The sequence below is a fragment of the Poecilia mexicana genome, unplaced genomic scaffold, assembly GCF_051168715.1.
Source record: "Poecilia mexicana isolate PSO_F unplaced genomic scaffold, ASM5116871v1 scaffold_5, whole genome shotgun sequence".
Taxonomy (NCBI): Eukaryota; Metazoa; Chordata; class Actinopteri; order Cyprinodontiformes; family Poeciliidae; genus Poecilia; species Poecilia mexicana.
In genome coordinates, this window is record NW_028263374.1 from 21,015,114 (window position 1) to 21,042,283 (window position 27,170).

General features: G+C 38.1%; 1 protein-coding gene across 1 annotated transcript in view; it reads right to left on the bottom strand.

Annotated features, from left to right (window-relative positions):
• kif5ab (kinesin family member 5A, b) overlaps nt 1-27,170 on the bottom strand; it is a 93,595-nt gene that overhangs the window by 14,431 nt on the left and 51,994 nt on the right. The window contains exons 7-18 of the mRNA XM_015004696.2: nt 26,095-26,182; nt 25,752-25,876; nt 20,910-21,014; nt 19,599-19,747; nt 17,866-18,014; nt 13,238-13,464; nt 11,943-12,011; nt 10,153-10,359; nt 4,709-4,855; nt 3,699-3,887; nt 3,012-3,129; nt 113-177 (exon numbers count right to left, since the gene is read on the bottom strand). Coding sequence (XP_014860182.2) covers nt 113-177; nt 3,012-3,129; nt 3,699-3,887; nt 4,709-4,855; nt 10,153-10,359; nt 11,943-12,011; nt 13,238-13,464; nt 17,866-18,014; nt 19,599-19,747; nt 20,910-21,014; nt 25,752-25,876; nt 26,095-26,182 — 1,638 coding nt within the window. The remainder of the gene's footprint in view (nt 1-112; nt 178-3,011; nt 3,130-3,698; nt 3,888-4,708; nt 4,856-10,152; nt 10,360-11,942; nt 12,012-13,237; nt 13,465-17,865; nt 18,015-19,598; nt 19,748-20,909; nt 21,015-25,751; nt 25,877-26,094; nt 26,183-27,170) is intronic.

Here is a 27,170-nt window from a genome sequence, read left to right on the forward strand (position 1 = left end):
TTCATGGCTCAACGGAAAAAATACTTTAACACCTGGATTTACCCAAGTGCCGAGGTGCTGTAACAATAAAAAGCATAGTGTATGAAATCGCTCTTACGGTAGTCATAGTTACCTTCATGTCAGACAGATTCTGGACAGATGTGTTGTTTTCCCCATTGGTCATCTGTGACATGCTTTCTGAAACAAGCAGTTTTAGATCAGATGACAAAGGAAAGAGTGTGAGAAAACAGAAGAAAACACAAGAAAGGATGTTGACATGGTGACAATGTGAGTCACATAATAGTTTTATTCCCACTGTGACCTGATAGCCAATCATTAAAGGATACTCATGCTGACATCAGTCGTGCTTTCATTAGGAAAATATATAGTTGTAAATTAAATCTTTGGGTCACGCTAACCAGATATTGACTCCCTGCTGTCTGATGATGAAAGCACTGAGCTCTGCACCTTGCTCCAGGCAATGCAATCAACATGGACTTTGTATTTGTCAACTGCTTCTGTCCCCGTCTGCCTGGCTTATTGAGTACAACCAAAATGAATTTACAAGTTCTTAAACCCACTGGTTATTTAATTCACTTCTCTGGGAAACCAAAGAAAGAACGATTTACATTGCCTCTAGCCTGATTTGTGAATTGTGTCAGAGCGCTGGGAGTAGCAGCAGCAGCAGCTAGCTGCGCCCTGCACGCATTTCAAATGTTCCATTAATCTTTTTGTCCTGGACAAGGGAAATGTTTATTTAGCCTTATTTTTCTTGTCCTCAACAACATAAAAAAAAAAACAGTGACAGCATAAAATGCTCCACTGAAGCAAACAACAGTTTTTAACAGGAAGTCGATTCCTCCACAATTCACCTTGGTCGCAACGAAACACAGATTGTTTTGTTGTTTCCTGGTCATTAATTTTGCTGAGACGGGATTACTTTTGACTGTTTCAGAACGCTGACCTTAACGTTTAACTTTGGCAACCGTCTGCAATTTATCATGATCTGCAAACTGGAGCAGTCCTTCGTCCTTCACAGGAGAAACATGGAATGTCAAGCAACGTCGTTTAATATTTACACCAAACAAGGATAAGTTTTCTTCCCAGAGGATGAAAGATTTGTTGCTTCTTGCAACATTGATGTATTCACCTTTTAATGTTTTTTTTCTAATCATAAATAGATGTTTTATTTGATCAGACTTTGTAATATGTCTTGCTAAGTGTTGTACTTCACCTGGTTTCTCTCCTAAATCGCTCTCTTATTTTTTGCTAGAAGTCAGACCCACCAGTTCAGAGTTCGTAGATACACCAATCCTCCACTTCATTTGGTGAACATGTTCCATTATGTTTTAACACAAAGAGTAATCAGCTTAGTCACCTGGCAGCAACTTAGTGCTTTTTGGCATTTAGATGTGGTGAATGACTTGATTAAGTTCAAGCAATGCGTCAGAATGAGGAATAAAAATGGCTTACAGTAAAATTGTTGGTGCAAAAACAAGTTGGTGTAAGCGATTCAGAACCTCATCTGCATTTCGTATATAACTTGGAAGGAGTCCTGTTTCAGTTAGCTGGCTTTACATTGAGAGTAATTTACATTTGCTATGATCCGAATTCGTTTACTTCAGCTACTATTCTGCTCTGTAAACAGTGTTAAGAAATGGCTCACAGTCTGATAGATTAGAAATACTGAATGAAGAGGGGGTTGCCTAAGGTCTAATGCCATGTTCAGCTAAGCCAATCATCATTGCTCATAAAGAAACACATCATGTTTAGAGGCAGAATCATTAATGAGGATATGAGCTAGTCATTAACCAAACTAATAACGCAGAGCCATGGGTTCAGACAATGCCGGTGCCACTCCACCTCCGCAGCCATGGCAGCTACTTTCTGCCTTGGCAGAAACCAGTGAGACAGTTGATAAACCTTCTCCTCCAGTCTGCCTCTAAATGGAAGATTAAATTAGTGTCTGGGCAGCCACCCTACAGCTTTTTTTTTGACGAGTGAAAAAAATCCTAAATGTAATTTCAGATTGAAATCAAATCTTTTCAGATATATTTTTAAAGTAGTCCTTTAAAAATGTAAGAGCTCTCAAAAACTTCATACACAGACTTTTTTAATTATTTTTAATGTGATTCATTCTTACTAGAGATATTGGTTAATGAGGGGGTGGCTTATTGCTTGTTGCACCACATAGTCCAGATAAAAAACAAGATATTATGGGATAAGGACGCAGTGATGTTTCTGTAAATAATTTTGTGATTATTGTTCTGACAGTAAATATCTCCTATTTTAGGTGAGTAGGTGTTTTTTTGGACATATGCTGATAGGTCAGCTTCAGCTGAACAGCATCTTCTCTTGTTTCACTAACAGCAGAGTGCTCACTTTGTCAAACACAATTCACAAATGACTTATTAAAAGTTGATTAGTTAAAAACAAAGCACTACAAAAACTTAAGTCACATTCACTATTTTGACCGACTTAAGAGTTTTTAAAGATGTTGTGAAAGTAGCAGCTTATCAAAGATTTTAGGTCCATTTTTGGACTTTAAGCTGCATTTCATTTGCCAAGAAAGCCAGATAAAGGATTTCAAAATGACTCACCAAATTTACTGTTTTACACCTATAAGTTAGAAAAACAGTAAAATTTGCCAAATGTTGTAATCAGCAACCAAGCTACCTACTTTCAGAAACCATCATGAGTGCAAGGAAACACTTAATTTCTGCCATTTTAAGAGCATTTTACACACAGGGCAGTTTTTTCTCACTTGGAACATGCTGAGTGTGGTTTTCGTCCTGGTCGTGGACGAAAACCACACTCTACACATTCAGCAAGGTCCTGGAGGGTGCATGGGAGTTCGCCCAACCGGTCTACATGTGTTTTGTGGACTTGGGGAAGGCGTTCGACCGTGTCCCTAGTGGGGGCTTTGTGGGGGGTTCTCCGGGCCCTTTGATACGGGCTGGCAGAGCCCGTATCATGTTTATGATATTTTTTTTATTTTAAGTCACAGGGATTCAGGTAATACTCAGCTGTACCTTGAGCTCTGAGGTTGGCCATCTCCTCAGTCAGAGAATCATAGCTGTCCTCCAGCTGTCGCTTCTTGAGCTCCACATTCTGCATGCAATCCATCAGAGAGCGAATCTTTGCCTCATGCTGGAAGTCACAACGTGAATCACAAAGTTTGAAGATGAATAGAAAACCCCAAACCTTTACCCATGAGAACCCCGCACTAAAGATGAGGAATTCTCCTTCTAAGCTGAATGAATGTACTGACATTAAATATTTATGAGCCCCAGTCATTAGGGAATTTAGTTTAAACACCAAAGATAGTAAAATTTACCTCCTGATGCCTGAAGGCAGCCTCAGTCACAGACAGAATATAAAATATGCCACATTTTAGAATCAGGACTGCATGCACAAATAAGGGTGTGAGATCTAAAAAGCATCTGAAAATCTCCACAATGAATTGCCTTTCATCAGAGTAATTTCGTCCTCACAATGGCCCACTATGCTAAACGATAATTAAACTGATAGAAGAGTGTGCTTGAAAGATAATGATGATGATCATCGGTAATGTGCTATTTGAGGTTCTAATATCTGTTCTCCTCATTTTCCGACAATAACACCAGTATTTTTATGCCTGACACTCTTCTTTTCTCATCCGGATGTTCTTTGTCTCCTCGGTAACAAACAACAACCGATTCATTACTTCAGATCTGCACCTGTGAGATGAGGAGGTGGCATGACGACAGCTCTCTGCTCGTCTCCTCCATCTTTCGGTTGCATTCTGTTTGAAGGTTCTCCAGGTGTCGGCAGCGCTTCACCATGGACTTCACCTCCGACTTAATCTTGCTGATGTAGAGCCGAGCCACCGTGAACTCCTCCTCGATCGCGCCAGTGATCTCCACAGGCTGGAGATAAATAAGGCACACAGCAGGAGAGGCTGTTGAAAAACTAGCAGAGTCAATGTTTTATCAAGATTGAGTGGCGACAATTTAAAGATGGCTGGGAAATTATAGGAAGAAGAGGCAGGAAAAGGAAAGACTTTTTCTGGCATGTTTTGCACATAAACATTTGATTAAGAGCATAATTTAGCAGATGCTGTGACTCAGCTGGTTAGGAGTGGACTGTATAGGATTAGAGAACTGTACACATCAATATAAATGTCTCAGATCCTACTGATTCTACTGCAAAGGTCCATAAAATGCTCTTTGTAAGTAATTTTAGCATGTCTGAGTCGTACTTCAGCGAACATCATTTTGTCATGTTATAACCATCAATTAAGTAAAATCGAATTAATCTAATTTTATGTGACAAACCAGCACAATACAGAGTATATTTATGAACTGGAGGAAAATTAATACGTTTTTCAAAATGCTTTACAAATAAAAATATAAATGAGTGAGGAACTTTTTAAATATTCACATTTTCTGAGATGCACCTCTGCTGTTTTTCCTGCAAGGTCAATTTGAGTAGCTTCTTGGATCTAGTGATTACTCACGATTGAAAAGGTGAGGTTTTTTATTCAGCACGTGGAAACAAACCTATTCAGAACAGGCATGTACTTCAGCAAATTCAGATCCACTCTTCCATTTCACAAACGTAAAGAATATCATTTTTGCATTGAGGTGCCAATAACATGGTATTCTAAACTAGAAATTCAGAAAGACTCAACAGATCTTGCAAAAAGCCATCATTTGAGCCATAAACACGGTTATTATTTGTTTCTCACCAGCTTGATTTCCCGACTCCCAACTATAGTGCTGAACTCGCGTAGGTCCCTCATGAGGCCATTGAGAACCTCGGCGATGCGTTTTCTTTGGTGGCTGCTCACCTCTTGGATGCGGGACAGCTCTGCCTCTAAAGCCCTGAGGTGAGACTGTTGGAAGAGACACAGAGGGATGTGGAGGCAGTGAGTGCAAATAGAGGACATGTGCTCGAGAAAAAGGATTTCATTCTAGAAAAATATAAACAGAGGAGCTTTTTAAAGTTTACGTCTTTAAACCTTTATCTGTCTCAAAGAACTTAAAGAAGTGCAGATTTGCATTAATTTAACTTGAAGGCAGAAGGATTTACATCCTTAGAGAAGCTCTTGTATAACCTGCACTTGCACTGTTAATTCATTACTTTAGATCTGCACCTGTGAGATGGTTATATAGTTAATGTGATCAAGGTTGTTGTCATAAGGATTTATTCAGTTTGCTTTTTTTGAACTGTGGGATCGTTATTACTGCCTAGTATTTGGTGATTAAGGTTTCTGCTCATCTGCTTGGGTTTACATGTTTGAAGGATCTTGTTTGGGTAGTTTAAAGAAAGCAAGTAAATCTCTCCAATCTGATTCTGTATGTTAATCTTCTTCACTCTCCTGATAGATTGTCATTAAACACCTCCATCAAGCAACTCCTGAACCTCCCTGACTTAGAGGGGGAAAAAAAGCATTTGAATATGTGAAACACTACCTAGCTATCACTTGATGCCAACATTTATCAGTCTGGAGTGCTCTCTCTCTTTCTCCATCTGTTGAGATGCAAAAATATCCATGTGCCAAGCATAAACAGCAAAAGTTGCCAGGCAGTGTTAAACAGATGCTTCATTCCTAAAATACAGGGGGTATTGCCAGCAATGTTTGTCAGCAAACCTGACATTTTATTATTTATGCGAGTTCAAATGATTAATGAAAGTGTGAAAACATGCCTGTATTCATGCAATATCCAGCTATTTAGAGAACACTTGGTCCTACATTTTGTATGCAGAGAACATATTCAGCCTTCACCTTTTCCTCATTTGGATACATAGCAACTTCAAACTTCCATGTATTTCACTGGGATTTTTTAGAACAGCTCAACACAAAGTAATGCATAAAATTATACACAACATTTTAAACCTTTGTTTTTTTTAACAGAAAATAGTAGTTTAATATAATCTCACGCCACACATTTCAGATATTTATTTGTAAGATACTTTTATAACCATGCATTTGTGTGTGCGGTTGTGTTGCCCTATGATGGGTTGGAAAACTGTCTGGGGTGAATCTGAAAGATCTGAACTGGCTCAAATAAAATGTGCTGCATGTTTTATTGCTGTTGTTTTGTTTTGTTTTTTCTATCTAAGATGCAGTTTTATAACTGGCATTTAATCAGGAAGAACAAAGACTGGACTTAACTATCCAGACGACAACAACTGATCTGATCTCACTGGACATTAGCAAAGAAACTGCAGATGACTGCATGTCTTAACTGTATGTCATTTACATGATTCATATTAGCACCAAAACCTAATTTATGTCACAGAATTATGTATTTCAAAGTGTTGATTATGATGATTATGACCTAATGTAATAAGAATGAACCAGTAAGTTTTTCCAGAAAATGTCTGAATTATATAGGAAAACAAATAAACTTAATAGAGAAATGTTGGTTGTGTACTATACTGTATACACAGTCAATATTTGGGGCTATTTTTAAATTTCTGCATCCTGTGATTTCCTGCAGCCTGCGGCTCTGCTGTAGTGTTAATAACGCTTTAATAACAGCTTCAGCTTATCGGTATTATTGAGTCTGGTTCCTCTCATCTTTCTTCTTGACACAGTTTAGCTTAAGCCAGCTTGCAGACTAATCAAACACAATAATATTATGATTAATTCAGGTACTGGTGATTTTTGACAGACTGGGAAGGTGCCAAGTCCTTCTAGCAAATGAAATCTGAATTTCCATAAAGCTTGTCTGTCGAAGGAAACTTGAAATGGTCTAAAATTTCCTGCTTCTACGTCGGCGTTGACAACGCGTCCTGGATTAGTCTGTGTGAGGCGGCTCTTGAAACTCTGACTCTAGGCCTTGTTAATCTTCCCACAAATTCTTGAGTGGATTTTGTTTCTCTATCCTCTTAAGGCTGTTGTTATCCTTGTTACTTGTGGACCTTTCTCTACCACGCTTGTTCCCTCCAGCCAGCTTTCATTTAATAATGCCTGGATACAGCAGTCTGTGAAAAGCCACCTTGTTCAGCTTTGACCTTTTCTGGCTTCCACTTTGTGAGGCACTTCAATAACTGTCTGCAAGAAAACTGGCTCAGCATTCCTCCCTGTCATTGTGGAGGCCATCACATGGCTATTTTGTATAAATTTTTTTTTCAAAATAAATAATTGTTATTGATGTTATGTACAGCATTTTCAACTATTTGAAAAATGTACTTTGAAGTTTTCATTGACTATAAGCCATAATTTGTCTAACCTAGCGGTAATAAACTGCAATTAATCTATTTTATTTATTGAATTGATTTATAGATTAATTATTTATTCAAATATATTATTGTTCCTGATACCTTGCTCATACAGCAGGATTTTAAATTTCTCAGTTTATTTTCATACCTTGAGAGGCCATACACATAACGACAAATAATTATAGGTTTAACAGGTTTGGTCCAACAGTGTCTGGTGCAGAGCCACACATCGAAGACAACACACCCCACACAAACACACACTCACACACACCTACATACACACACGCACACACACACAAACATTCAAATGTCAGACAGGAAATTTAGCAAAATCTCATGGTATCAAACATAAGTTCAGAGAACACAAACAAGGCCAAAAAGTAAGATGCAATGGAGATAGGTTGTGCACTATTTTTGGCACCATCGCAGTTGTTTTGTCTTCTTTGTTTTTGATTCCTCTCTGTGTTTCAGTCACCTCACTTTCTGACTCTCTGCACATCACATTTAACATGTGATGTGTTTGTCCTCAGGGAACACCTCACACACCTCACAACATATTGAACTACATCCCCGATTCAAGACTAGAGCGTTCCCAGACTCCTTCTGAGTAGACAAAGTGACTCTTAACACAGCAGACAGCAGAAATATTTCCTAAGATTATCTTTAGAGTCATCATGATAATCGGGACATTTATAAGATTGTTGAAACGGAAAGATCAAGTGAGAACTTGGCATGATTATTTTATTATGTCAACCAGGCTTAACTAAGAATAAGCACATGTGAAAACAAGGGCACATCTCTGCTTAATACAACTGAAAGAGTGCCTCCTGTTTATAAAAACACACCGGCTCACATTCACTTTTTTTCCCATCTTTTTCTGAGTAAATTCAGTTATTTTTTAATGCCTCGTGTTGCTTTGTCGACCACATTGGGCTTGCTCTTCTTCTGCCTGCAGACTAGGCGGCTTATAAGCTGTGAGGTGAGGAGCCTCTCTCTACAGTTGTATGAAACGCACATAACGGATATATTTATATGTTTCTATCTATAGCAATTAATTACTACAAAGGGTGTGTTGCTGTTAGCAGCTTACGACACAAATGTGTGAGCAAGTAAAAATAAACTGACTTTATTTAGCAAATACACACTACATAGTCGAGGGGGGTGATACCATTCCTGCTTGACTTAAAGTATTGTGCATCTATAGGCCTTTAAAACCAGCATGCCATCTACTCAACCCGATGTTATGCCCATCACCATGCAAATGGTGAAAATCCACAATCTCGGCTGTTTAGTCTTCATATCCCCCATTAACGTAACGTTGTTATCCTTTAAAGGTCGCCTCTCCAGGCAAACTCCAACTTATGAGCACATGGCAGTAAATCATTAACCCCAGATTATTTCTTCATGAATAAATAAAAAAGAATGAAGATGGAAAGGGTAATAAAACTATTCAGCTTATCTAAAGAAAGATTTATGAAAAGATAGTTAAGAGAAGCCTGTTGAAGTGATGGATAGAGTAAATGAAACTGATAGCAAAGAGCTTAAGTGGCTAGATGGATGGAAGAAGTTGCATGAAGGAGCGCATGAAAGGCAGTGACATTGAGCGATGGCCACATGCAGAAGAAAAGAGGAGTTTTAGCTGAAGGAAACCAAGGAGACAGTCAAATGGCAGATGTTCGCCACTCAGTCATGCTTTTTATATCTGCTCAGCAAAATTTCAGCCGTGCAGTCATAAAAGCAAAAAGTTGTCCTAAGAATGCAGAATGAAGCTGAGGAAAAGCTTTGTCACTGTGAAGTAAAGTCATTTTTATGCCATGTATTCGTCTATCAGACTGCAGGCAGATGTTCCTGTGACGGCTCCCTGTCAGCTGAGAGGTATCGACAGAGCACAGCGTAAAGGAGAAGTTGTGCTAAGTGAAATGATTGGGGACAAATTGCAGTGCCAGCTGAGTTTGAACTGAACTGCACACAGCGTCGTTACGTTGTCAGCTCCTTTCATCAGTTCTTGGATTGGTTTCTGAGAAAGTCAGGGATAGAAGTGATGGCCGTCTGGCAGACTGTAAAACAGTATGAAATATTGAAGAGGCTTTAATACGGCGGCGAAGGGTTCACTCGGTTCACAAAGTAGGTCATAATAACTGAATTAAGGCTTTGCTTCCTCTGCTGGGCCACTCTATCAACATTAATGCTTGTTTTTCGCTTGAGGTGCCTTTCTATGCTATAATCCACTTTCATCTTTAATAAGTCACATTAAACCTGCTAAGAAAATACTTTTGAATGTCTTCTTTCATTTGTCTTAAGTTTTATTCTATTTTGTACATGTGTTTATCTGTGATGTAGTTATTTCAGAAACAAAATCAGCTATGCTAACTTGTAAAAAATCGCTTTAAAAAAATGAAAATCAAGACAAAGTTAGAAAACAAGGGTTAGGACATAGGCATCATATTTATTTTAATTACATGGTTTATAATGAATGACAGATTTACATCACTATGCCAACCACATATTGTTGAAAGCCCAGTCAAATCAGAAGTGATTTTGTTTTTTCTTTGAGGTTAAAGAAACGTATTAAAAGCAACTTGTAAAACATGCATCAGCTCCTGTTTTACTTTAAAAAAGCAAGAAACTCGGTTAGAAATGTCTTGTTGATTATAGCTGTACTGATCAACAGGCTGTCCAGGAGAGTCAGTAACTGGCCTCTTTGGTTGCACTTGACAGCGTTTTCAGATATGCAGGATGAACGTCACCTCTTAGGAGTGTTTGTCCTGGTGTCATAATTTCTCTCTTCTCTTTGTTTACTTTTGAAATTTAATTTCCTCAATGCCCGTTTAACTTCATTCAGAAATTTCACAATATATATTCAGCAAGTGACTTTGTGACAGATTTATTTCCGCAACATCCCTTTTCGACTTTGCAGGATGAAATACTTGCAGCAACACTACTAGAGAAACTCAGACTCACCATCTTTTTTCCAAGTTCTTCAGCCAGCACCTTGTTCTGCATGCTTTTCTCCTCGACCTCCAGGCTTTTCTGGTCGAAGTTTACAGCCAGCTCCTCCAGAGCCTGAAGCACCTCCTTCACCTCAGTCTTAGCAGACTCATTTTCCGCTTGCAGCCTGCCGAGCTCTGACTGCACCTTCTCGCTGTCTCCCCTGGACGAAGCTAAAAGCTGAAAGGTAAGGAGGTTTAACTATATATAAGAGCTCCATAAAAGAAAAAATATGTGTAGAAATAAAACAGAAAAAATGCAAAGGACTACTTTTTAACAAAACACAACGGCCTATCTTCTAGAGAAAATAAATGTCTTTACAAGACTGCAATGCAATGCAGGTGAACAGATTATTCCTATTTAAAGTATTCACCTCAGAATATCACTGCACAAAGAGAGAGGTCATTTTATTTTGCCACCAGCTTTTGTTATTCTGCTGCAGCCCACTGAGAGTCATCTCCCTGAATGACACGTCATAAAATGTAGATGCTGCTCCTCCTGGGTTTTCAGTATATTTACACAAGCTCACAGCCTTTGTTTGGACAAATGGTCATTATGCTGCAAAGTCTCTGATTTGGTAGCTACAATTGTGGCAAATCAGCTCACAGTAGGGCTGTTATGGGACATAAATGTCCAAATGTAGAAAATGTAGATTCCACTTTTTTTACATTAACTATCTTTCTCATTCTTTCCTTGCTAGATTCCCCATTTTCTCTGTTTGCTGCCCTGGTTCTATGTTGGTTAGCCTACTGGGTCTCAGCCTGTGATGGTCCAATGCCTTTTATTTATCTGCAGACTTGTTTTGATGCTCCTGGACTGACAGCTGTACGTTTCTGTTTTTACTCATTAAAATCTCTGCTTCACCAAACTGCAAGTCCTTATCTAACCTAAAAATGCCAACAGTATGAGGTTGGTAAAGTAATGATTTGGGGAACCACGCTATTTGCTGGTGTTGCTCCACTGATGTGTCCATAGACACAGTAGTCGTTTTTCATTTTCCAGCAGGACTTGGCCCTCAGGGGAAAAGTACCAATGCCAGCTTAATGATTGTGGTTTCTGTGTTTTTTTATTAGCTAGAAAACTGGCCTGTACCCTAAAAAGAATATCTGGGTTGCAGAAAGGTGAGACAGCAGATCCAACAACGCAGGCAAGCTGAATGCTGCCATCAAAGCAACCTGAATTTAATACCTAAGAAGACTTAAAGGCTGATCATCTCCATGCTATGTTGCATTGATGCAGCAATTTGTGCAAAGAAATCTATGAGATTCACACTATTAATAATCTTTCTTTGCAATTTAGTTGCTTTATTAATCAAATTTTACTTATCAACGTTCCAGCCCTGAAAATGTCTCACAAGTTATTTCCTTCTTTACTTATTGGCAAAAAATATTTTACTGGCTGAAAAAGCAACTAACTCAAAAACATTTTGTAACTGAAGAAAAATGAACTCCAAGGAGTTTATGGTGAGCTGCAGCCTTTCATCTGTGTTTGCCCTGGAGTTTAAAAGGTTGTGTTTCAAACTCCAGTCAGCATAAATATACTTACTGATCAGCGACCACAGTCTCATTTACTCTATCTCCTTTTTGGCAGCAGAAATGTGTTGTTTTTCCAGCTCATTCATCTCAAGGGCAGGATGGTAAACCCTCTCACAGCTGACTTCTGCTTGAACTGTGATTCACGTTGGCACGTTCGCAGAAACGACGGCCCACTGTGAGCTGTTTAAAGCGAACCGATGAAAGGATGTAAAAACCAAGATCTTTTACCTCCTCCTGGTCGAGCATCTGCTCCTTCAGCTTCTCCACCATCTGGCTCTGGTGGTTGATCTCGTCGTCCTTCAGTGGAATAGAAACGATTAATTTGTATGTTTTTATGACTGTACACCAGAATCTTCTGGGTTCAGTGGGTGAACACAAGCAGGCAATTACAACTTGCGCTCAAAGTTGTAATTACAACTTTGGGTTTTAAAAAGTAATTTAAAAAACAAAGTGTTTCTAGACGTGTGATGGATAAATAAAATAAAATTAAGCCTTTTAACACAGAGTGTAATATTAGAAACACATGCCTGTTTGGTTGTTTTTTCTTTGTGTCAAAGTTCAGAGATCGTCCGGACTGGACATTCCTAATTTCTTTTAGTTCTTGTTTCCAAGAAACCAAACTTTCTTGCAATCTTCAAGGGTGATGCTGATTTTCTCAGCAATATAATTTGCTTTATCAAAGTAACAAATGGTACAATGTTGGTAGAAAAGAGCAAAATAAGACCTTAAAGGTTGAATAGTAAGGCCTGAGATAAAGTGAGAGATGAATCATTAATGTCACTTTCAGAAGCATTTTTTTTATTTGATTAAAGTACATAAATATCCTTAAGACCACAAAGAGCCCATTTAGGATGCCCGTTTTTTTGTACCGGTAGACACAACAAATCTCTTCAGTTTGAGAGATTTTTATTCCAGAATAAATCATTAAAAAAGAATAAAGGAATATGTGAAATGGTCATGCAATGAGCTGAAAATTAGAGGGAGAGAAGCAGTAGGTGTAAAAAAAAAAAAAAAAAAAAGAAAAATACTTAAAAGACTTAACTCAAAAAGCCTGATGAAGTTTTGATCAAGGCTGTTTAAGAAGTCAGGTTTCTTGGAAAGAAAACTTTGTAGAAGTGAAAGTGAGGAAGTAAATTCAAGAGTTTAGCACAGTATGGGATGGATATCGGGAAAAAAAACATCTAAACATCATGTACTTAATACAGAAAAGTGCAAAAGGGAAGAAAAAATATAAATTAATTCAAAAATATAAGTGCTGAACTTCAAACTAGACTCTACAAACTGTAAAATGGAATGCAAGAAAAATATGTTAATTTAAGGCTAAGCTTTTCAAAATAAATTACACCTACTTTGCCTCAGTGATATCCTTCACTAATAGCCGCTACTGTAAATAAATCACCCCTTAAATGTTCTCTGTACTCTGATGTACTCTGAGTGGCTGCATGCATGTTACTGCATCTCACACACGGTGTGTAATCAGCTCCGCATTCATTCCCTGACTATCCTCTTGCTGCTGTCATCACCTTATCATCCAGCTGCTTGTACAGCTTGCGGATCTCTTCCTCATATTTATGCCGCTCTTCCTCTGAGATGTGAACCACAATGGATGACGCTAAGGAGCAGGGGCTGCAAGGAGTGCAGGGGGTGCATGGGCTGCATAATTCAAGAGTTGGCTCTTCAAAATCCAGAGGCACAAAGCGGGCATCCTCCGATCCTTCACCCAGCTGCCCCAGCACAACATCATTCTCACCTATAGAGACAGAAGGAAAATATTGTCATTGAGCTGCCCTGCTCCTTCTGTCAACCAATGAATGCATAAAATGGGATTATGAGGTTCATCTTATTCATGTTTCCTTTGAATCCAATCAATTCAAATGTGAGATTTAAAATGGTTCCGTGTCAAGGGGAGACATCTTCCTCCACACTGTCACCTAGCATTAGCTCAGATGACACACTTGTGATATTAATGAGAAAAAATGTCATATGCGCGTTTTGCACAACATTGTTAGCTGTCAGGATGTACAAGGTAAACTCTGATTCGGTGCAAAAACTAATCTAAGTCTGTCACAAATCTCAGGGGGAGAGGAGGACCTAATAGGAAATACAAGTTTATCTTTACATTCAAGCTTAATTATCATATTCAAGATTCAAGATTTGTCTTTTGAAATAACAGAAAAACAGGGAGCTCAATGAAAGTATTGAAATAGTTTCTTTAAAAATTAATATGCAAGTTGCATCTTTAAATTGGGATATTGTGCATTTTCTAACCATATTTTAGCAAAATACACCCCGATAGAAAACAAAGCAAATTGTTGAACTGTAACGTCAATGAAAAATGCAAATGGGTTCTCTTTGTTTTATCATATAAATATAAACCTATACTAGCATCAAAAACAACATATTTTGAAGCTTTGACTCACTTATACAATGAAAAGGAAGACAGCAGGGTTATTTTAGATCTAAATATATTTTTTATTTATTTATATTAAGTCTAGAGCTGCTTTCTGTGAGTCACAGTTTAAATGTTAGTCACATCAGCTCCTGTCTCTGAGGATTTACTATAGTTGAAGTGAAGGTCTATTTAAACATACTTTGATGTTACATTCCTTAACACATAGTTCAACAGTCTCCCTGTTTAATATGTTCTTGCTTAACATACACACAAGGAACTCATTATATATTTACTCAGGTCAGTCGGATCAGATGGGTAAAGGCTGCGGGGAAACATTGTTTGTTTTTAATCACGTTTCACATGCACTTTATCTTGTCTGCAGTGAAAAGGCAATCTACAGGAAGCTGAAACCGGATAAATGTAAAACGAATCTGCAAGCAATTATAGAGCCTCAGATCTAAGGGAAGAAAGAGGAGGGCACGTTTTCCACTTTTACTATTGAGCCAAAAACGTTCGTTTTATTGATTGTTGTTAGAACTACCCAGACCGGACTGAGTCGTGATCTTGTTAGTTGCTGTAAGTTTTCACTTTTGGGGAACCTCCATAAAAATCTATAGGTACAACTCTTGATTCTGTTGTCTTTATATATCCAGTCAGTACATTTCTTCTGTCTTTGTCTTGTTCTTTCGTGCCTCTACTGAGGGAAGTGAAACATTTCTCAAGGACTGGTGTCCTGGTCCAGCAGTTAAATACCTGCACACATTCATTTAAATGAGCAGGCTCGTCAGCAAAATCCTTCAGAATCTGGGGGACAGGCAGTGTGCTGAGACACAAATGAGCATATTCATAATATTGGTCTACTTTTTTGAGAACTGTGACCTTAAAAGCTGTTTTTTATGTATATAACAAATCTGAGCTGAGCTCGGCTCTCTCGGGCATCGTTAAGCTGTGCTCAACTCACGAGTAACAGCTCTATAAACCAACTTTTAGAGTTAACTGTAGCAGTTATGGGCAAAAAATCGAGAAGGTTTTCCCCCAAAAGAGAGAGCACATATTTGTATAGCATATGCAGTTGTCTGTGTAAAAACCTGTTATTAATGATATGTACGCAGTGTAAATGATTAATGAAAAAAAAAATGTTTGTAGTACCTTTGCAGTCACATATATGGAACCTGATCACTCAAAGCGCTTCAGACTGCAGACACATGTATTGCTGAACCTAGCACTGGGAAAACTGGGAGAAGGCAAAGGATATTTATTTATTTATTTTTTTCAAAAATGATCTGTCTCACACCACTACTGTTTCAAAGCGCGTTAAAGATGTGGTTTATAATCCAGAAATTACGGTATATTGACTTGTATTGTGGAGTTCTGCTGGAAACGCTTCAACTGGGATTGAAGTGTTTTCTTTGTACTGGATGATTAAAACCTGACTGGCTTGGATTTGACACTCCACTCTGGCAGAGACTCTGCTTTCAGAAATGCAAACTGAGTAAAGATTCCTGTTTGAGACAGTTATTTCCTTTGGGCCAGTCTTGATTAAAGAGCTCAGTAATGTAGTGCAGGATGGAGGTCAACGGCATTCACCTACAAGAGTCCCAAGTCAGAAGTGGGAAGCGGTGAAAAGACCTGTGGGAGGGAAATTGGGGCGAAGTTTCTGTCAAAATGATCTATAAAATTCTATGAATTGTAAGTGCTATCCAGAGAAAGAGAGTCTGAGGAAGAGTTAAGTGTGGAGCTACAGGAGGACGCTATAAAAGAAATTATTTCTGCTCATGAATGTTCAATAAAGATGTGTTACGGTTCATTAAAATGCGGGTCAAACGCTGGGGGGGAGATTTTTTTTGCAAGAAACAAAAGGCAGAAATTAGATTCATGGCTTGAATGTCAACTGATCACCACCACTGAGTGCACTGACATTTGAAAAGTCCAACAGATAGGAGTAGATGCACATCACTGTGTGTGGGGGTGCAAAGAAAAGAAAATGCTGGTGTTTGTGTGTGTTGACATGTGAGAAAACCACTCTACGTCATGACTTTTCTGTGGCCAGGATGGTCAGGATATGATTAAAACATAGAGATTCATAAAGCAAATTCTGCTGCAATAATTTATCTGAGTACAATGTATGAGAAATCCAATTACACAAAGTGTGCAAGTTTGAAGAAAAAAAACAAAAAACTAACAGAGATAGCCAAAAAGCAGTGTTTATGTGTTTTGGGCATGAGTCCAACAAATCTGTTGGTCCGTTTTCCTCCTACATCTTCACTGACAGGTATTCGGATTAGATCAAATAAGGTTAAATCTCCCCTTACGTGGAGGGAAAAGCGATGCCTGTGGGTTGGTGAAAAATTCATTCCTGTAAGTGAAAAGCCGTCCATGCATAAAAAGAGACAGGAGCAGGGACATGTTCTGCAGTCATTCTCCTCTGCAGAGCTTTGTTCAGCACTTCCGCCAGGTTTTCATCAAGTCGTATTTTTTTAAATGGAAGACTGATTTGAAGGTTCGTCAGAAAAATAGAGCTGGTTTTAAAAACAACTGCCTGGAGAATGAGACAATGTAGGGGAATAAAGAAAAAGAGTCAAACTAACATAGTAACTCTTATCTTCTGCCATTGAAATGGTTTCTAAGATATATAAAACATGTATTATTATATCATAATAATACATGTTTATTATTGAAAATGTATTGATTGAAAATGTATTGATTAAAATCCCAAGCGGACTTTGATCCATCCACTTGAGTTTAAGTGCTAAAGCTTAGTTCCTTTTTTTGGAAGTTAAACTTTAAAGCCTTGGAAAAAGAAACTATTTTATCCCTTTCAAAAATACTTTATCGGGGGTCCTAGTCATTTTAGTCCTTTGTCATTTTGAACTTTTGCAGCCTCTTGCTTGGACTTTGCAGAGACTCCATGTATTTTTTTAATGGTGATTTTCTATTAATTTATCCCAGTTCACTGCTTAGAAACTAACATCCACCACCAGAAGGTTGCTTAGGGTTATTTTTATTTGATCAAGGACCCCAGTCGCTCTTATTTATGAAGAATCAGTGAGCCCAACAATCAATGAAGAGAATATAATGCAGGGGTAATATATTTTTTTAATTATATCCTATTTAATAAGTTATACATTTTAAGAATCTACAGCAGAAACTGAATGTCTATATAGTCTGTTTTTCTCCCCAGTTTCTAACTCAATTATTCTGTGTTAGGTCAGTCAGGATCACCACAATTATTTTTAGTTGCTAAATGCCAGAGTAATGAGGGTTTTTTTTTTAACCATGTTTAAAATCGGAAGCTACGCACATTAAAATGATTCTGCCTTTAACAAGTTGTGAAAGCACAAATTATGCCATGACGTAATAGGATTTTTAGCTAACTGGAGGCAAATCTGTGGTTTTATTTTAAGGCGTTGAAGGAAATTCTTTAAAAAATCAGTCAGGATATCAGGAAGAGGACTGCATATTTTCTTCTGATCCAGTCATGGTCTTCTGTAAGGATATTTTGTTCAATGTTTTCAATTAATTCGGTCAGCAGTAGGTTGCCAAATTCAATATATGAAGTTTTGTGTTTGGATATATTTGAGCTAAATTTCAATCTGAGTCAAACTGAAGGGCCAAAACTATTCCATGAAGTCGCTGTCATTTGCTTGGCTGAAAATATCAACATTTTACAATTTTTACATGAGACACAAACGCACGAGCAGCCATTTTCACATTTTCTTTGTACAAGTACGTACAAACCATGATCAGTGGAAGCATTACCATTCCTCCAGCAGTTCAGCTCAGCTTCAAGTCTTTGTATAGTTTCCTTCATCGATCTGTTCTTCTCTTTTTCCTTCTCGTACTTCTTCTTCCACTGCTCCGCTGTGAGCTCCAGATTCACTGTGACGGTATTCCTAATGGTCTTGGCTCTAATTAGAGGGGAGCATGGAGAAGGAAAGGGCATCACAGACAGGAAAGGAGGGAGTGAGGAGCGAAGAGGTTGAAGGGACAAGGGACAGTAAAACGAGAGGAACAACAAAGTGTGAGGGAACAGAGAAAATGTCTGCCTGCGCAGTGAAAATTAGCTTGCATCTCATTAATTGGTATGCAAATTGGCTATGTGCAAACAATGTTTGGTGTGCATAGGGTGAGGGAGCAACGGAGGACGGGTGATTCGCACTGCATGAAATATTTACAATGAATCAATGCTATTATAAAAATCTTAAAAAGATTGAGTATGTTATTCTGCTGCTTAGCACAAATAAAAGGTTGAATGGAAGGATGTGCTATTACTTAATTTCACACCCCAGTAAGAAAACTGCGTGTTCTTATAAAAGTACTTTCTACTGTTTGTAAGACAAACATCCTTCTCTGCTCATTTCTTTACCAATTAGACCTTAGATAAAAGGGTGTGTGAGGAGCAAAATGAACATAATCAAACATATTGTTCTAAAAAAGTTCAACAGCAAGCATAATCCTATGAAATATTTGATTTGTGTGCCTTTAATAAAGAAAGAAGAGCCCGCATTCCTCATAGTAAATTAGTCTTTAGAATTAGATGGCATTTGAAAAAACTTAAGAAAAAGCCAAGAGATGATTTAGTTATTCAACTCTTCTGTTCTGTTTTTGTTCCTTTGTGAAAGACCAATTAAACCTTGAAGTCACTCTAATGTTATTACTTAGAGTTTCACTCAGATCACCCCCATTCATCAATGCGATACTAATTTGGGGCTTTTAATGATACATTCAACTCAATCTGTTTCTATGGGGGCTAAGATACAATATATGATTAATCCCCGGGTAGATTTGGATTTCAAGTGAGTTTTTAATTTGAACAAACATGTTTTTGTCACACTAAGAGGTTGAAGCAGCTCAGTTTGGAGTCTCAGCTGAAACCAATGGATTAGGGTGGTGGCAGGAGGCCTTCTAGCCATTTATACTACTCTTATATTATTTTACTACATTCTGCATAAATGTGGAACAGATAAAGAAAAAAACAACACAGAATCTTGTGGACCACCAACCAGACAGAGCAAGAATGGGATCTGTGAAATCTTCAACGTCATTTTAATTCAGCAGCTAAATGTGCAACATTTGGACCCCAGTGTGTGTTACACAAAATGATAATCCCCAATTCCACATCAAAAGTACTACTGAAATATTTTTGGACTGCACTTAAGCGCAGGCTGCATGTCAGGAAGCCAACCAATTTTAATAAACAAACCAGAAAAATGGAAAATTATCCAGCCAGAATCATACAAAAGTGGCAACAAAAAGTGTGGTGTTTTTATCCAGTTTACTGAGGGAAATTGATTCAATTAAATGTGGCGATGCATGCATGTATTTTAGCATGAAGAAAAATGGATTAAAGGAAGAAACTACAGTCAGTGTGCAGGCCAAGAGAAAAGTTGGAATAACCCAGTTCAGTGAACTGTGAAGCATCACAGGGTTGTGTTTCGCTTTGCACAGCAGTGCAGCAGTTCAGGACCACCAAGCACAGAGATCCATGTTACCGTTGGCCAAACATCAGCGTGGATTTGGTCTCTGCATCATTGTAGCTGGATGGAGAGCAACAGATAAACATGGTGGTGCGGCAGTTCCCGCCCAGTGAGTCCTGCAGGATGCGAGTCATTTTGCTGTCACGGTACGGCACATGGGATTTCTGCAAAGAGACAAAAGCAGGAGAGAAGAAAAGGAATTCAAGATTGAGAAAAAGACATCAAAACAGAAAATGCAAAAGAGCCCTTTCTTTGAAATAGGAGTTTTCCACACGGGGGGAGAAGAAAAACATAAAAAAAACTGTTCTCTTGCAGCTGTATTATTCAGAGTTGCGCCAATTTAACCCTCTGAATGCAGCCATAAAGAATGTGTCCTTGCTCAGTGAATAGGAAATGAACACTCACATTTCTATCAGATTAAAACATTTCAGACTGTCAGCCTTTTTTCCATATGGTTTATGAGGACTTCCCCGAGCCTTGAGCCTTACAATAAAAAATAGTGAGTGTTCTAATTAAGGAGGCTTTGAAGGACCACAGAGCGGGTCAAATGGATCATAATAGCAGCTGTAGTATAGCATAGAGAGCGGTGGATGAGAGGAACAGAAGGCCACCAAGCGTGTCACTGCAGCACACCAGAAAGACGAGTCACAACTCTTACAGCAGTTTTACTCTCGGCATCAAAATTTAGCATTTTCTATTTATTTAACACTGTGTTCCTCTGTACCTCAGCCATCCAGAAGGTCATTGTGTGACAAAGAGGTAATAGCTGGATAGAATAGAAACAAAATTATGTTTTCTGATCAAATGTAAAGATCGTAATTGTCTCTCGGTTCTGCTGGACAAGCATCCGGGCAGTTCTGCAGTGTTCAGAGTTTTACAGTTAACTAACAAGGGACTGTGTTATATTCTAAGTTAGCAAAATAAAATGATTAGCTTCAGAATCAATTCCACATGCATTCAGACAACACTTCTTTTGAGCATAGCATGTAGATATAAGATGAAAGACTCACAGCTCATTGATAAAAATGCAAAATTGTTTTTAAATGAGCAAGTTAATCCCTGTAAAGTAATTATACAGGCTGTTATTATATAACAATAAATACACACAAATTACAATCAGACTCACTGATAATAAACCAACTCCCATATTTAAGGAATTAATGTATTTCTAATTTAATAATTCAGACTAATTCATTGCAGCCAGGATACATATTCTTCCAATGACAGGCATGAGTTATCTGTTTAAAACAAATAATTAACAAGTCAAGCCTCAGGCTGCTGCTGATGGATTAAAGGGACTGCAGAGCTTTTCATTTTTCATCTTACCGTTCCTTCAGCCAAAGCAGAAATGACGTTGCCCAGAGCCGATAGGGACCTGTTGATGTTCTTGGCTTCATCCAGCACCGATCCCTCCGCACCTGTCTTACTGACCTGACACAAATGCACAAACATGGAAGAAATTAGTTCATTAACCGTTTAATCCAGGCAAATGAAATCTGTTTCTAATATAATTATCACTGGAAAGTCTCCTCACATCTTGTTTATTTTGGTCTTTATACAGTTTTTAGGTTATAAAATAATACATTACGCTGCACGAGGTTGCCCTCTTAGAAATAATTTTATTTATGAAGGCCCTTAAAATCCTCTGTTTCTGATTTTATTCAGCATTCAAGCATCCAAAGGAATTTTACAGAGTATCTGAGAAGAGCTAGATAGATCTGTTAAAGACCATCTGGCTTTTTCTGATGCTTCATTATCTTTTGGTTATTTATTGTATTTTCTTGATAGATTGTCACACTTATTTTGCCTTCTAAACACTCCATCCCTAATGAACGTGTTCACAGTTTTTCCCACTGTAACCACAAATGTGACTGTTTTATGTAACAAATTAGTATGAGAGCCTTCAGAAAACAGCTGTATTTGTACTGAGATTAAGTCACACACGGATGGGCTTCAAGTACCAATTAGGTGACTTGTGAGGAAAGAACATAAGTTTGTATTTGCAGCTGTACGAGAAAACACAAGTCCAAGCAACACACTTCACATTGTATGTGTAAAAAGAAAACGAAAACCATTAATGATTTTCTTTCCACTTCACAATCCTGCATAATTTTGTGTTATTTTACCACATGAAATCCCTATAAAATATGTATGATGTTTGTAATTGCAACATTACAAAATATGAACAAATCCAAAGCAGATGAATGCTTTAGTAAGGCACTGAAGTTGTTTTTCTTATTCTCACATGCTACCAATTAAGTGCTTGCAAAATTATTTATTTCCATTAAATACTTGCTTCAGTGTGTTTTTTTCTGGCTCATAATATTTGGTTACTAAGTCTATCAACTTTAAAAAAAAACAACTTTACATGGCATTTAAGTCTGTTGTTTCAACAATTGGGCTCAAAATATGTTGTGCATCAGCATTTTGGAGGTAGTTATAATGGTGCTTAAGTAAGTTTGACTGCTTTATAGATTAATTGATCAGTGGTATAAAAACCTTTATTGACCTGGTATAACTACCGTGTTTCGATTGGTTGAAATCAATAAGGAACAGGAAGCTAATGGGATGACTTTACAGAGAGTACACACAAATTGGTTTGCATTCATTTTCTAATATCTGCTTGTTATAAAGAAATGATACCAATAACAGCAGATCAACATGAGGAGACATCTGCTTCAGCCAGAACAGGATTCAGTAGGACTCCATTAATAAACGCCTCATAACATAAAGTATACATATATTTTATTCAGACAAAATAATCCATCTTTTCAGCATGGCTTTTAATAGAAGTCAAAATAAGATGTGACATGGTTTTAGGACTAATTTCCCAATGAATTTAAAGACCAAATAAATAAATGAGTACAGTATAACTTGTTAAGAAGGGAAAATGATGTGAGATGCAGCTGGATTTTCTGAAGATTTCTCCAAGACGGTCAATCTTGAGTGTATCCTAATTATCAGGGGATCTAATTAGAGCTAGATAAAAAGAAGCTTAATTAGAAGAAAAATCTGCAGACTGTGAACATTCTTTCATTTTAGTTCAGTTGAAAACATTTTGTCCTCAACCTCCATAAATTGGTAGAGCAGAAATATTTCTTCATTGCTCCCCAGGGTTGACCAAGACAACAAACAGATGCACCATCAGCGCTTAAATGCTACAAAACGCAGCCGTCAGCATTTGTCAATACTGTCCTATATCTCTTTACTGCTCTTAGTATACACTGCTTCTTCTGTTACATTAGTCCCATAAACTCAAGACTATAAAAACAGGGTAGATCTTGGGGCTCCTCATAGATATGGGTCATTGATGGCTGATTATATTTGAATCAAAGGGCAATGACAATGGGGAAAGTTTGCGAAGACAGCGGTTGCAGTTGTGAAGCTCCCAGCTCAAAGGAGTGGCTCTTTAAAAACACAGAGAAGGTACCGTATTTTCCGCACTATAAGGCGCACCGGATTATAAGGCGCACCTTCAATGAATGGCCTATTTTAGGACTTTTTTCATACATTAGGCGCACCGCATTATAAGGCGCATAGAATAGACGCTTCATACTCTATTATTACACATCCACATTAATAAAGAAATGGTCCCCGAGTACTTTATATAGTAGGCTGGCCCAGTCGTTGTTTCACTCACGGTGTTGGTGTTGCGATATTATGCCCAACTGCTTTCTGGGTAACACAGACCAACCAACACGCTGCCGCTGCAGTCTCTGTCTCTCTTCCCCTGCCCCCCCCCCCTTTAAATGTATTATCAAACTTTATTAACAAACCAGTGTTCTGACAACTATCCCAGCATGCACCGCGCACTACTTCTTCTACGGGGAAAAAGAAGTTGGCGGCTGCTTACCGTAGTGGACCAACTACGTAAGCAGCCTACTGCATGTCTGTGTAAACATGACGTCTTTCATTTCGATCTGAGTTAATTAGCGTAGCATTTCTGCCGGATTTTCACAACATATCAGCCACGACAATGGACAGGGGAACCAACAAGTTCATGTCATCTTTTTTGGACGACATCAAGGTGTTTGAGCCACTGGATGCCTCCAACATTGTGCGCGTCACAGCTAAAAGCTACCGATAGATGAGGAAAACAGCAGATCCTCACACCCTCAGCATAAATATAGCTGTGGACGAGATCACTGATGCCTATTGTTCTTGCAAGGCTGGGTAAGTCAGCATTCATGGTTTTGATGGTCCACAATGTACATTAGCATATGTTTACTACTGTAGCTTGTGTTTGTGAGACGGTCACGCACGTGGTAGCTGCACTGTGACCTAAAATGGGCATTAGCCAATGAAACGCGGCCCCTGTGGTAAGGTCCATTGCTGGACCTGTTGTGGCTCAATATTGGTCCATATATAAGGCGCACCGGATTATAAGGCGCACTGTCGGCTTTTGAGGAAATTGAAGGTTTTTAGGTGCGTCTTATAGTGCGGAAAATACGGTACCCATCCTACATTTAGCAAAAACAAGAAAATAAATAAAACATTGCGAAGAGTAGAAGAGAAATTAAGACATTGGTAACTGATGCAGGTAAATTTAATTTAGCTAAGAGTGAAATATGTTTGTTACCGTTTGTTCAACTAGCAGGGTAAAGCTAAAAATAGCCAACTTTGACATGGCTCCTCCTTTAGATTAAAATTGCATCCAGTTGTGTTCAGTTTTCTAGCTTAGAATGTTTAGCTGTATAACTCATAGGCAACAATTCTAGATAATGTACTACAAATGTGCATAGATTGAAGTCATTGTGTGGATATTTTATTCCCCAGTCATGTATCAAGTAGATTTTATGAGTCTGAAAAATATTTATTTATTCATGTGCTGGATTATTCTGCATGTATTCATGAAGAGTGATAAAACAGGCTTCATCATATACTTCAATCTTCCTTTATGAACAATTTTAGATGAGATAAGAAAGTGCAAGTTCAGCATTCACGACTTTGATTGATTATGCTGCATGTTCTATACTCTGTCTGCAGGACATGCCATGTTTCTTTGTTTGCCGCATCAATTCAGTCATCATCTACCTCGAGTCCATCCACCCCCCTTTTGGAATAATAGACATTAAATGTGGCTTTCGTGAACCTGGAGGAAAGAACATCAACACAACCAACCTCTTCAAGTGCCAATGACCCTGATTGTACTACACTTATCCTTCGAGCTACAAAGGTTTGAATCTTGACATTGGAATCTCTTTGCCTTGAGAACGTTCTCCCTGTGCATGTGCAGGTTCTCTCTGGTACTCCCACTTTCTCCTGTGCTATAATCCAGAAACCTGCAGGTTAGGTTAATGAATCTCTCTGAATTGTTCTTAGGAGTGAGTGTGAAAGCTTGTTTCTGTGTTGCCCTGTGAGGCGTGCTGGTTGGAGATACCTACTGTAATTTTTCCCAGAGTCTGGAATTGCATCTGCTGTTGGCATTATCCACTTGATCAAACAGAGATTAGTGTTTTTGCTAACAAAGTCAAAAGTAGTTATGTTAAAAGTAGACTTCTGTGTTCTACCTTAAATCTTTATCAGATTGTCACTGTGGCTTAATTAGCTCAGGTTTTGCTTCAAAAAACACATTATCTAAAGGTCACTGTTAGTGATTGCAGAAAAGCTTGGTCTTTATTGTGAGTAACTAACAATTCATGTGTCAAACTTGGTAGTGGTGTTAAAATTCATAAGATGACATTAAAATTAACCTTTGTGATATTTTTAAATTTGGAGTTATTTTGTTTTGGTCCACCTCTGCCTACTTGTTAACTTTAAAGCTACTTTCTGTCATGATCTATGGTGGTTGAATGGTGAGGAAAGATGCAGGCAGACCCAGGATGAAGTGATGAATGATTTAATGAAAAATATCCACGGAACAGGACAGCAGGGAGCAAGACGTAACACGACGGTGACACACGACGACATTACACGACGAGGATCCGACAGGAGACAAAGACGACAGGGGGACTAAATACACTGGGAGGGTAATCAAAGAAACGAGACACAGCTGGGATCAAGACTCACAGGCTAATACACAGATCACAATACTTTCTGTTTCAATAAAGTGAGGATACTAACAGCACGTAGAATATTTCCTGGCGATAACCTCTTGAGATCCCCGCCTCAATAAAACAGGAATGTTTCTTTAAATGTTTAAAATAAAAAAACCTGCTTATTTCCTACCTTCTCACTCCCAGCAAGGTCAACCAGGTAGAGCTTCCCGCACAGTTTCTGCTCCGTTTCCACATTTTCTTGCTTGATGTTAATCAGGAAGATGCTGTGACTACGTGAACTATGCTCATTCATATCTAGGTAAAAATACAAAGAAGAAACAAGGTCAGAGAGCGTAGACTTTATTCAGAGTTTTAATTAATTTCACTTCCTTTTCCACAAAAAGAATGAAGTTGATCAATCCCCACTCTGCACTTCACAAATCCTTCATCCACCGGAAAAAAAAAAAGTCCTGACATGAAATGTGTGACAGTTTGAATGTCAGACCATCAGGAAGATCAACGGAGTGACTCACTGGTGACAGCAACGTGACGGTTGGCCTTCCCCTCATCTATCACATCCATCACTTCTTCAGGACTGGTGACGAACCGCTCTGTGCAGCCCTAGATGTATTGCATTAGTAGATTACATTAATACACTTTTTGCTGTAACAAAGACATGTTCAAAAAGGCTTATGCATAGATAAAAGTACACATATACTCAACTTATTCTATGTTCAAATCAATCCTGGCATGTTGGCAAAGTCTATTTTTAGTATTACCTTGAATTACACACAAAATGCAGAAAGATGCATCACTTTGAGACGGGATCCTCAAACTCTGTTGCAAGACTGTGAAATTTGCTGATTGCTTGTTTGTTTGGAGACAGATTGAAACCAAACCAACAGTTAGTAAGTATACATGAGAAGATTGATGACACTCTTCATTTTGTTCGATGCTGTAATGAAGCAGCCAAATGATGCTTAACTGAGTCACTGAAAATAAAGCAAACAGTAGCTCTGTTTCTGTCAGCTGTTCAGGCAAAGTCAGGATATCGATGATTACAGCTTCCAGCTCCTGAATATTAAAGTCATTTTTCTCATTTGTAGAAGAAATGCAATAAATGCATTTTCCACCATACCGTTGCCAAGTGCACCCTGTGGTGTAAAAATCAACCAAATTAGATGCAGCCTCTAGATGCTGACACAGAATAACAACCCTAATTTTCTGTAAACCAAGAGAGCATTCAGTAAAACCAAACACTGAGTAAATACTGTAGATGTAAACAACTTGTAAACTGACTTCATTAAAAATGGGATAATATTCTTGAGGCTAATGGATCAGTTCAATAAAGTAGTCATATTCAATAAAGTAAAAATAAGGAATCGTTAATTAATTTCAGTAACTAAATTTTGTAAGTAAGACACATTACATACTGCAGATTAATTACACTCAGACTGATGTCTAGCCTTTATGATGATTATGATCATAATTATGTTGCTTTTCCACTTAGAGTTAATAAAGACATGACATTTAAGATTAGAATATTAAGACACAGTAACCAGAAACTTGATGTGAGCCTATAATGAAAAGTATGTTTAGTACTTACTTG